The sequence below is a fragment of the Malaclemys terrapin genome, chromosome 10 (genome assembly GCF_027887155.1).
Source record: "Malaclemys terrapin pileata isolate rMalTer1 chromosome 10, rMalTer1.hap1, whole genome shotgun sequence".
Taxonomy (NCBI): Eukaryota; Metazoa; Chordata; order Testudines; family Emydidae; genus Malaclemys; species Malaclemys terrapin.
Genome location: NC_071514.1, coordinates 65,451,468 through 65,464,078, shown reverse-complemented (window position 1 = coordinate 65,464,078; position 12,611 = coordinate 65,451,468). Strand labels below are relative to the sequence as shown.

Genomic DNA, 12,611 nt, shown 5'->3' with positions numbered 1-12,611 from the left:
GTTTACCCCTTTCTCCAGATCATTTATAAATAAGTTGAATAGGATTGGTCCGAGGACTGACCCTTGGGGAACACCACTAGTTACCCCTCTCCATTCTGAGAATTTACCATTAATTCCTACCCTTTGTTCCCGGTCTTTTAACCAGTTCTCAATCCATGAAAGGACCTTCCCTTTTATCCCATGACAACTTACTTTACTTAAGAGCCTTTGGTGAGGGACCTTGTCAGAGGCTTTCTGGAAATCTAAGTACACTATGTCCACTGGATCCCCCTTATCCACGTGTTTGTTGACCACTTCAAAGAACTCTAATAGATTAGTAAGACACGATTTCCCTTTACAGAAACCATGTTGACTATTGCTCAACAGTTTATGTTTTTCTATGTGTCTGACAATTTTATTCTTAACTATTGTTTCGACTAATTTGCCCGGTACCGACGTTAGACTTACCAGTCTGTAATTGCCGGGATCACCTTTAGAGCCCTTTTTAAATATTGGCGTTACATTAGCTAACATCCAGTCATTGGGTACAGAAGCCGATTTAAAGGACAGGTTACAAACCTTAGTTAATAGTTCCGCAACTTCATATTTGAGTTCTTTCAGAACTCTTGGGTGAATGCCATCTGGTCCCGGTGACTTGTTAATGTTAAGTTTATCAATTAATTCCAAAACCTCCTCTAGTGAAACTTCAATCTGTGACAGTTCCTCAGATTTGCTATGGAGGTGTTAACTGCAAAAGTAGAAGTACCGACATGGTCCTCCAATGCTGCTGCAGTGGTCATTTGGAATTTAGGAGAAAGGCAGGGTAAAAAAAGAGCGAGACCGTGATATCAACCTTTACATATGATTTAAAAAAAAAATTCTTTAGTGCCTAGAGAAGAGGGCCGCATTGTTCTAGGCACTGTACAACATATACTACTCTGAAGAGTTTACAGTCCAAGTTTAGCCTTGATCCTGGAAACACTTGTGTGCTTACCTTTACTGTCATGAGTAGTTCTGTTGAACTCAGTGGGAGTACATGTGGCAGTAAAGTTAAGCACGTGTGTGTTTGCAGGATTAAAGTCTAAATGTAAGACTATAGATATTAGGTGGATAAAACAGACCTTTAAACAAACAGTTTAAACTGATTTTTAGGGGCTGATGTTTGTGTAACAGTTGATCTAATGTTCCTCCATATACCTCATGCTTATTATAAATGTATAATCTATGCTTGTTCAGGTCCAACCATTCACTTACCCCCTCACATTGGTACTAGCATTTATTGTTATCCTTTTGATGCAGAAATGGTTGTGGATCCTGGCTCTCCTTTTCCCTCTAGTAGTTTCAAAATGGTTAAAATTGAGAGCAAATAGAAGTTATGTATTCAGAAGCCCATGAGGAGTTACGTTAGAGAAAATCACTATAAAAGCTGCCGGACCATAACTTCCTTCATTGATTTTTTTTTCTTTTTTTTTTCTTTACTCGTTCTCCCCCACCCTCAATTGGAGGCTGGCCAAATATTATTCCTTTATTAGTGATATTTTAAATTGTCTCACAGTTTAAAACCTTTCCTGCACCCCATTTGAAGAGAGCAATCTTATCAGTTAATATGTTTCATAGTAAAGACATCTTCTATTTAGATTCTTATATGTGGCCATTAATCTCAATTTTGTAAAGTTTTTGTTTAAAATTCCAAAACTTTTGGAATTCTAAAGCCTAAAACTTTCTTTTAAATAAAAACTTAGGATTCCCATAATTTTAGAATATTTTACTGAGGATTATTACTAAAATTGAACTCCAATATTGTGTAAAAATGAGTGAAGAGCCACAGTCCTGCCCAGAAAATGTAGGATCTGTTTCATAAAAGCAGGCAGAACCATTCATACACTTTTGACAAATCCAAGTGAGTGTAGTCTTGAAGTGCTAAAAAAAGTTAACATTTTTGCAGAGTAATTGTGATCATGAAAAGGGTTTTTTATGCATGTTAGTGTGTTGAGGGCAAAATAATTTTATTCCAGGGTTACTAAAATTGTGGCCTGGAGAAACAAAGAACAGCTAGGCTTAATTACTAATAGTTGTTTTTCATCATGATATTAGATGTGCATTAATAGCTTAGGGGATACCATGACTTGGGCAAGAAAGACAACTTTACAGGCCAGATTCCGATCTCATTTATACCAGTGTAAATCTGTAGTAACTCAGTACATTTATTTTGTATTTAAGCCAACGTAAAAGAGAGAGAATCTGACCCTGAGAATTCTTACAGTATAATAGGAATCTAGGCCACAATCTTGCAAATACTTACGAATGTGCTTCATTTTATGATCGTGAACAGTCTGGGTACGCAAGTAGTAAAGTTGAGCATATGCAGTTTTTGCAGGATCCGGGAGCTATATGTGACAGTTTCTGGACAGTAGTTATTAATGCTATTTATTCTGTCAGAAAAACAGAAAACTAGAAAAACCTAAAATGTGTGTTCAGTTCCATTACTATCTCTTTTGTTATGTCTCTCTTATGGACAGTTTCTAATAAGAGATTGCATCTTCTACCTGAGTGAGATCAGCTTCCTGTAGGGAACATTATTCTGTAGGAAAGCTAAAGCAGAAGTTAATATACCCCAAAAATAATAGGAGGACCATGTGTATTTATCACAGATAATCCTGACAGAGTGTTGATGGAAAAGAAAGATTGTTTAAAGTAGGGGTGAAAGTACCTTAAAAGACTTACCGGTACGCTGGAGTACTGAGCGGGGGTGTGGCCTCAACCGGAAGAGGCGGGGCCTTTCAAGATTTAAAGGCCCTGGGGCTCCGGCTGCTGCGGGGAGCCTCGGGGCCCTTTAAATACCCGCCAGAGTCCAGCTGCCGGGTCCCCGGGGCTCTGGGAGCCGGGCTTGGGCAGGGATTTAAAGGGCCCGGAGCTCCGGCCCCTGTGGGGAGCCCCGGGCCCTTTAAAGTGCCGCCCGAGCCCCGCTGCCAGACCTCCGGCAGCGCTTTAAAGGGCCCCGGGCTCCCCGCAGTGTCAGGAGCACCGGGCACTTTAAATCCCCGGCCGAGCCCAGCTGCCGGAGTCCCGGGGCCCCGGCAGCGGGACTCGTGCGGGGATTAAAAGGACCCGGGCTCCCCGCAGCGGCCGGAGCCCCAGGCCCTTTAAATCGCTGCTGGAGCCCCAGGGCTCCTGCAGCCGGGCTCGGGTGGGGATTTAAAGGGTCCGGTGCTCCTGCAACTGCAGGGAGCCCCGGGCCCTTTAAATCACCGCCAGAGCCCTGCCGCTGCTACCCCGGGGCAGCGGCAGTAGGGCTCCGGCAGTGATTTAAAGAGGCTCGGGTGGCGCTTTAAAAGGCCCGGGGCTCCCCACAGTGGCTGGAGCTCTGGGCCCTTTAAATCAGTGCTGGAGAAGCCGGTCCAGTTTGGCACGGCGTACCGGACAGGACTGGCTTACTTTCACCTCTGGTTTAAAGGTAGGTGAATCCTGTTTATTTTATCACAGATCAATTAAATCAGTTTATGAATAGACAATGGTAAATAGTATGAAATTCAGTAACTGAAAGGAGAGCTTTTATTCAATCATTTAAAATAACCCACTTTAATAGTATTTGCTTAAAATCTCAATTTAAAATCTCTTTTAAACCCTAACTTCATTTAATGAGTGATCTGTGACAGGTAGTTAATTAAAATTGAGGACAGATCCTCAGTTATAAATCAGCATAGCTCTATTGAAGTTAGTAGAACTATGCTGATTTACATCAACTGAAGACCCAGTCCAAGGATCTTAAATTAAAAGGTATAGCTTGGTCAGCAATACCAAGAATATGGTGTTCAGGTATTCAGAGTTTAACGGAAGAAGCTATTAATAAACGTCAAGATCCAACAATATGTCAATACTGAAGTAAAATAAATTTCAGTAATAAAGTTAACCTAAACCTTGTCAGTGTTTATGCAATGCTGCATGCATTAACTGAAACTTTAGGGTTGGTGATGGAATCTTGCAGGGTTTAATTTTTCTTCCTGGCTTTTGGGTTCTTGCTGTTCCTTGATGTGGGCTGCAGGTACTGCTGCTTTTGCTCTGAACATCTCTCATTCTGTAATGCGTTTCTCTGTCTTTCTTCACTGTGTGTGTTTAGTCCTCTGGTGTGGAGTTAGTGTCTGTGTTGTAAATTGCAACAGATGTGAAGGCAATTTTTAACCACTTTCTCAAAGTTAATACATCTCTTAAGAGATTTTGTTAATCACTTCTTTACTGGTTTATCGCCATATGTGCTGGACTCAGTCACTTCTTTGGCTCATGCCTATGTAATAGGATTCATCAGTTCATGTCAACATTTGTAATGCTGTTTCTTGATAAAAATGGCTTTTAAGATCTCTTTGAATACCTAACATTTGTCTTTAGTCCATTTTCTGAATGTCAGTTTAGTTCCAAAAATATTTGGGTACTTGAAGGGCTTTTTTGAACAAGTATAAGCACGTAGGGATAGAATCCCAGCTGGTTTAAATCAGCATTACTGAGTTATTATTAGTCTACTATTAAAATAGTCTCTCCAAAATGTAGCTTCTTATATGAAACCATCTTTCAGGACCGTTTTTGCATCTTCCTAAGTATGGTGAGTTAGTTGCATTAGAACAGCAATTAATTCCCCTGTTAATATAAATATCTGTTTATTCAAGCAGCTTCTGAAGTTTTCAATAACAAAAACAAAAAAGCAGATGTAACATAAAATTTTGGTACTTTGTTTTTAGCTAAAGTATGTCATTTTCTACTTTATAATTCCTTAATACTGTTTAATGAGGAATGCTTGTTTTTAGAAATGAAACACTTGCAATCAAAAGAATAACTTACAAATCATCACGGACAACACAAAGTAGTATAATTATTATGGGATAAATAGAAAAGGTTTTCCACTTTAGTTAAAGGTATGAGCTGACAGTAAATTCTAGCGTGCTTTTTCTTATCTTTAATATTCTACTTGTGTGTTTCTTTTTTAATTCTTATAAAAGTAAGGTTTTGCAAATTAATCATTGCTCAATATAAACTTTATTCTAGAATAAATCCCAAATAAGAGAAAGTGTAATGTACATCTTAAATAGAGATTTGTCAATATAAGAGGAAGGGATGAGAGAGCCCAGTTCTGTGATTAGATTGCTTGGTTGTTCGCTGAGAAAACAGTTTGCTATGTATTTTTACTCCATTTAAAATGGTATTTTGGGTCAAACCCAGTTCTCCTTAAGAAAGTGAATTTGTCTTGGTGACTGTTATTTTCTTTAAATAAGATTTATGCCCTGACAGTACCTTCACATTTAAAAGGAGACGTGTCTGTTTTGCCCTGAATGAATTTTGGCCTCTTCAATGATTAGTTCTGAATTTGCAATGAAATAAGCTATAGCAAACATTTTACAAAATACGAAGTTGTAATAAGTAAAACATATTAATTACTCCTTCATAATACAACATAGAATAAAGAAATACTGAACATTTAGAAGACTAGCTAACTGTAATATTTTTACAGACATAGCTGTTATTTTACATCACAAAACGTTGACTAGTGTCTGTTCTCTTATCACCTAAGGTACAAAAGTTAAAACAGGAGGCGGCCAGGGAAGAATTCCAAATAAACCTCTTATGCTGGTTATTTCTCATGCTAAAGAGAGATGCTATTCCTCCTTTGACAATTTAAGGGTTTGTGTCTCTTAGGATTCATTCTGTGCTATATTGGTTTTATAATTTGATTATTGATTGTGTTCATGCAATAATTTGGTCAGGTAAGTTATTAATACAAGTTTATACTGTTGTCAGTTCCTTGATTAATTCATCTGATCTCCATTATAACCTCAATTTGATCATTGCGTTGTTTAGTGTCTTAGGGAAGTGTAGCAAATTAGTTAGCTTTATATTTGCTTGTTTAATTTCTCAAAAAATTCATAAAAAGTACACCAAATTTTCTCTCAAGTGTCTGTGAGGTCCAAACAACCTATAAAGATATGAGCCCACTGACACACTCCTGAATTAACCCCCATTACCACTACAATATAATACACTATCAGACATATTCTTGTGCTTATTTCTTAAAGCCTATGTTTTATGACATGTCATAGAACTAACCCAGGTAATATAAATTTTTGTCATTTGCATCAATTTTGAAGATTTTTGTCATTGCATAACCTTTGCTAGGCGTCAGTAAACAAGTGTTTTTGGAATGTTTACATATTTTTTTTGCTGCTGTATTATGTTGTCTAAGTACTTTTATTTTCTTTCCCTTAGCCGAGCAAAAGATGTAACGATGGCAGCGAAGGTTCCAGTTAATTTCTTCTCCTCAAAATCTCCAGTCCTTGATCTTTTTCGGGGGCAACTGGACTATGCAGATTACATTCGCCAAGATTCTGAAGTTGTACTGTATTTTTTCTATGCCCCATGGTGTGGACAGTCCATTGCAGCAAGGGAAGAAATTGAACAAGTGGCAAGCAGGTTGGCAGACCAGGTAATTCCAGTAAAGATGTTGATTAAAAAATGGCTTAGTTGACCTTCATTCATTTCCAAACACTGCCTTTCTCTGAGCATCCCATGGGAAGTCAGTGGGACCTGGATGCTTATGTTTAGCCTGTCCTCTTCATTTTTAAATTTAAATGCAGAAAAGCCATGGTCCCCATTCTCTCACATTTGTGTTATTTCCACTTCTAGGAGGGGAACTGTGTGAAATTCAACAAGTAGAATTTTCTCATTATTCTTGAAAACAGGGCTGGGGTTGCCTTTGTGCAGAAGTGGCAGCTCCTAACATCCCAAACGCTTGAATCCTATGGGATCCACCGGCGGGATAGGCATCCATATAGAGGCCCCTCTGTCTTTACACTGCTGCCCAGTTTCTGGACACTTCATGCCTACAGCTGTCCTAAAACTCCTATCAGTGGGTTTCATGCCACAGCATGGGAAATGAGTGCAAATTACTACAGACTTAAGGCTTTGTCTACACCAGCACTTTTGTTGGCAAAACTTTTGTTGGTTGGGATGTGAAAAAAATAGCCACTGACCGACATAAGTTTCACCAACAAAAGCGCCGGTGTGACTAGTGTTATGTTGGCGAGAGATGCTTTCTTGCAGACATAGCTACTGGCACTCGTTTAGGGTGGTTTAATTATGCTAGCAGGAGAGCTCTCTCCCGTCAGCATAGTTCGACTACACAGAAGAGCTTACAGCAGCACTGCTGAAGCAGTAGAGCTGTGCTGCTGTAAGGCCTGTAGTGTAGAACTGGTAATTTGGGCTCACGTGCGCCTTAATTTTGGGGGGAAGGGTGAGAGAGTGCTCTGGACTTTTTCTGAAGGGTTTTAATCATGCGTGTGTGACTGAAACAATCTCCCAAGTGCGTATTTTTCTAGAAGCAACCTCTGTGCCTTCAAGATAGTGGAGAGACAGTGTGGTTCTCCTATTCCCTAGAGAAGTCACAAAGGAGGTTTCATTATGAGGAAGGGATTTTGGACATTTGTTTAAACTTTCAGCATACTAAGCCTTGAAAATTTGAGCTCCAAGAGGTGAATTTTTCCTGAAATGAATGTCATATGAAAAGAAAGAAGTGGTTTAAAATGGAAACCTTGTTTAACCTTAACTATAATGAACAGAACCAGGTAAACACAATGAGGGCCTGGTCAGCTTGACTGAAAACCAGCCAATGATTGTGTTGGTTATGTGCAAAACACTTTTAATACGTAGTAATGTCTTCTTACATATGCTTCCCTTCCAGTTGAGTGCTCTTTCTTCTTTTTTTTTTTTTTTTAAGTTTAATTACTACCTTTCTACTCTGCTCAGAGTGGTCTAGAAATGAGTCACCATTTCTAAATTTACTTAAACTGAAAACAATATCAATACCTAAAATCCAGTTCCTTCTTGCTTTGGATCATTCCCTTTCTGCCTTTCCAAACACCAAGAGATGGGTTTTTTGTTTTTTTTTAAAGAGTGTATTTCACCTTTTTGGAAACTTCAGTTGGTGCTCCTCTGAATCAGTCAGGTTGTTTGACCAGTTATAGAAGTAAATAACTAGCGCACAGCATTTTTCAGAAAAGAAACAGGAAATCACATACCACATCTATCTTGGATTTTGGTAATTATGTTTGAAATTTTTATTTGATACAGTTAATTATTAAAGACCAGTCAAGAATGGCATAACGTACAAACACAGTGAACAGTCTTTGCCCTGAAGAGCTTACAATCTAGCTAGACAAGACAAAGAATGGGAGAAGGTGTATAATAAGAGTGCACATATGATGACAGCAAATGTTATGTCAGTTTCTTGATTTTTTTTTTTTTATTTTTGTTTTATTTTTATTTGTGTGTGTGTGTGTGTGTGTGCGTATGGATTTAGTTAGGAGAAGATAAGATAAATGGAAAGAAAAGTGAAGAGAGAGGGGACATAGCAGGGAAAGGTGGAGGGGAATAGAAAAGATGGTAAGAGGGGCAGTTGTGGAATGAACCTGAGATGAAGAGATTTTGGAGGGCAGGGAGGGAAGAGGGTTGCAGCAAACAGCCAATCGGCATAGGGTAGAGAAAGTTGTGGTGATGTGTTTTGTACCTTTGGTCTGTTCTGCAGGTGCTGTTTGTGGCAGTTAACTGCTGGTGGAACCAGGGGAAATGCAGGAAACAGAAACATTTCTTTTATTTTCCTGTGATATATTTGTACCATCGGAGGTAAGAGTTTCACAAATATGATTTATCTGCATTTTAGATTGCTGGTAGACAGAACATCATAGAAATATCAAAAATGCGGTTTGTAATACAAGGGCTGTGGGCTGAAGTTCATCCCTGTGCAGAGGCCCAGTAGAAAACCTATGAAGTACTTACACCCCCACAGGGCCTAATGGGATTTAAGTGACTCATAGGCCTTGTGCTGCCCTTTGCTAAAGCCTGCCCATTGTTTTGTCCTTAGGCAAAATTCCCATTGACTTCAACTGGAAGTTTGCCTCAAATGAGGATTCAAGAATTTGGACCTATATTATTTGTTTTATTTTTAATATTTTCTGCTTGCTTTGGGGGTGGGTAGCATCATTTGGTCTCAATTCAGGAAAGCACCCCTCCTGGGGCCAGCACTTCTGTGCTTAAGTCCACTGAAGTCAGTGGGATTTAAGCATGTACTTAAAATTAAGCAGATGCTTAGGTCTTTTTCTGAATTGGGGCCTCTACCAATGTTATGCTGTGAAAGTTTGGCATCCCTAGTGTCCCTTTACATCTTTTCTTTTTTTGATTTTTGTCTGAACTTGAAAATAAGGCACTGAGCACATTGCCTGACACTAGTCTAAGTGGAGGCAGGTGCTGTGCAGTCTCCCACATACATTTCTACCTGTGCGCCTTAGTCCTGCACTGTGGCTCCCCGTCTTTTCCAGTCCAGCATTTCTCCCTTGAGTAATCAACTAATCGTGAAAACTGTGCAACATGGTGTTTTTTGCGCATGTTTACTAATGCTTCAATTTTCAATTCATTTTATGTAGATGAGGGGAGAATGCTGAAATTTGCTGTCAGCTGAAATTCAGGGCTTGTCTACATACACAGGTTGCACTGATATAACTTAAAACAGTATACGAACTGATTTAGTTAAATCAGTGCAAACTCTGAAGTTGACACACATCATTGGTTGGTCTTGAGTCTGTAAATTTATCCGTACAAACTAATCAATATAGCCAGGTTTAAATTGATATGAGGGTCCACGTAGAAAGTTGCACCAGAATAATAAAAGGCTTACAACTGATTTAGTTATTTCAGTTTGTATTTACCAGCCCTCAGATAGTTACATGTTAAGCTCTAAAACATATTTTCCCACCAGTATGATTTGGATTAGTGTGGTCTTTGTACTTAGGAAGGCGCTAAATTAATTAATGTAGCAGATTTTTGCTTAGACTCTTAATTTTATGTGTAAATGTGTGTTTAAAAATAAAATTCCCAAACAACACACACCACTTTACAGGTCATTATAGACTAGTGTGCTTGAATTGCTTATGCCAGGGGTAGGCAACCTTTCAGAAGTGGTGTGCCGAGTCTTCATTTATTCACTTTAATTTAAGGTTTTGCGTGCTGGTAATACATTTTAACATTTTTTTTAGAAGGGGTCTCTCTCTAAGTGTATATTATATAACTAAACTATTGTTGTATGTAAAGTAAACAAGGTTTTCAAAATGTTTAAGAAGCTTCATTTAAAATTAAATTAAAATGCTGATCTTACGCTGCCAGCCTGCTGGGTGGGGAGTTCAGGGCAGAGGGCTGGGTGTTGTGGGGGGACTCGAGGTCAGGGCAAAGGGCTGGGATGTGTGTGGAGGTGCAGGGCACAAGCCTGGGGGGGGTTCAGGGCAGAGGCCTGGGGGGGGGGACTCGAGGTCAGGGCAGAGGGCTGGGGTGTGGGGGGGTTCAAGGCAGAGAGTTGGGTGTTGGGGTGACTCGCGGTCAGGGCAGAGGGCTGGTGTGTGTGGACGTGCAGGGCACAAGACTGGGTGTGGGAGGGATGGGGGTTCAGGGCGGAGGGCTGGGGTGTGTGTGGAGGTGCAGGGCAGAAGGCTGGGTGTTGGGGGAGGACTCGAGGTCACGGCAGAGGGCTGGGGGGTGTGGAGGTGCAGGTCAGAAGGCTGGGTGTGGGGGGGGTTCAGGGCAGAGGGCTGGGGTGTGTGTGGAGATGCAGGGCAGAAGGCTGGGTGTTGGGGGCAACTCGAGGTCAGGGCAGAGGGCTGGGGTGTGTGGGGGGGGTGCAGGGCAGAGGGATGGGGCTGTGGGGGTGCAGGACAGAGGGATGGGTGTGTGTTGGGGTGGGGAGGTGCAGGGCAGAAGGCTGGAGGGTGTGTGAGGGGTGCAGGGCAGAAGGCTGAGTGTGTGTTGGGGGTGCAGGGCAGAGGGCTGGGGTGTGTGTGGGGGGTCAGGGCAGAAGGCTGGGGTGCTCGACTCGTGGGGGTGCTCCTAGCCCCCTGCCCTGAGTGGCTCATGGCAGGGGTCTGGGAGGGATATGACCTGTTCCACCCCCTTCCCCCAGGCCCGTCCCTACCTCTCTCTGCCTGCTCTACGGAGCAGCCAGCACGCTGCGCTTGGCTCTGCTCCTCTGGGAGGAGGAGGGGTCGGAATGCACCACATTGTGCAAAGAAGTGGGGGAGGAGGGAAGCTTGGCTGCTGCAGGACCAAGCTTCTGCCTCCTGCCCCCACAGGGGAGAGCGATGGGCGGGGGGGCTGAGTGGGGCGGGAGGCCGGGACCCCCTCCCCACCGCTCTCCCCTGCGGGGGCAGGAGGCAGAAGCTTGATCCTGTGGCAGCCAAGCTTCCCTCCTCCCCCTTCTTCCCCCAGCGTGGCGCTTTCCGGCCACTCCGCCCCTCCTCCTGCTCCTCTCACCGGGCAGGCACCGTGCCACTCAGAATCGGCTCGCATGCCGTAGGTTGCCGACCCCTGGCTTATGCTGTGTGGATGGACTCCTCTACCTCTCCCAAGGTGTCGAACTTCTAAAATTGTATATTGTGCATGCAGAGTAATATTTTTCCATCAATTTTTCTGACCTATGCATTCAATAATAATGTTCCTGTGTGTTGATATAATGCATGTTGCTAGCAGTCCAAAGAGCTGTAATAATACCAGTTGATATGATCCAGTGGCATGCCTCTGGACCAATTCGATCTATATGAATACATGGTATTTTTTAATGCAGAGTAATATTTTTCTTATAATGTTATATATATTACATATAAATATGTGCAAAACTACATCAAGGTTCTAAGTGACTCCCACAGAGGGAATGTGACTGAGAGAGTTAAATCCACTTTATGCTTTAATTTGATTTTATGTACTACACCTAACTTTCTTTTGATTGATTTATTTCGTTGTGAGTGTGGTGTTAAATCTAATCAGATGGCAGTTAACAGATTCCCACTTGTAAAAGCTTACTTCATTCTTGCATCATTCATGTGTGATGGAGTAGCAGTGTTTGCACCGGTCTAGTTTAATTCTTATTCTTTTTTAATCCTCAAGGATTTTTTAAATATATATTTTTGCTGTTGTATGTCTATTGAGGGGTATGGACAAAGCAGAACGGCCTGTCGCTCCACATGCTAATTAGACCATTTTGTAACTTTTGCCTGTCTTTTACCACCTTTTTTTTGACAAGACTCAGAGGTTGTCTTAATTCCCAGATCCTTACTGTCACGCACAATCATAGGCTCTTTATTGGTGTCTCTGTTATTTCAATAGGTAAATTCTTAATAGGTCTCCCTTCTAGTCCCTTAACACTGATACTCTGTCAGTTACAGAAGTTACTCTTAATCAGCACTAGGAACATCCTCTGCTCTCTAGGGACTGAGTATGGTGTCTGTGTATTACTCCCAGCTTCTGCCATCCCAGCCAGGGACTCCATTGTTAATTTAGTGGTCGCAGCTTAACCTTCAAATCTTAATGTATTATTTTTTTGGTACTAGTTTTGGACCAATTGAATACAAAGGCCCTATGAGTGCTGTTTATATTGAAAAGTTTGTTCGCCGGGTGATGACACCACTACTCTACATCTCGTCTCGATCAAAATTACTAGATTTCCTCTCAAATTATGAGGTACTTGTCTCTCTTGTCTAGTTTTACCATTTGTGGTTCTGAAAGGGTTTGATTTGTTTCAGGATTAAATCTGACCTTCTCCAAATCAGTAGGTTCTT

The 12,611-nt window shown here is 41.3% G+C and overlaps 1 protein-coding gene across 3 annotated transcripts in view; it reads left to right on the top strand.

The window, feature by feature from the left end:
* The window catches only part of TXNDC11 (thioredoxin domain containing 11), a 93,377-nt gene that overhangs the window by 6,119 nt on the left and 74,647 nt on the right, over positions 1 to 12,611 (top strand). For 2 of the 3 annotated variants that reach the window (XM_054041719.1, XM_054041721.1), the window contains exons 2-4: positions 6,229 to 6,445; positions 8,543 to 8,640; positions 12,384 to 12,513. In XM_054041719.1, the coding sequence (XP_053897694.1) occupies positions 6,229 to 6,445; positions 8,543 to 8,640; positions 12,384 to 12,513 (445 nt within the window). Of the gene's footprint in view, positions 1 to 6,228; positions 6,446 to 8,542; positions 8,641 to 12,383; positions 12,514 to 12,611 lie in introns of those variants that run through there. The other variant, XM_054041720.1, reaches the window with a different exon arrangement.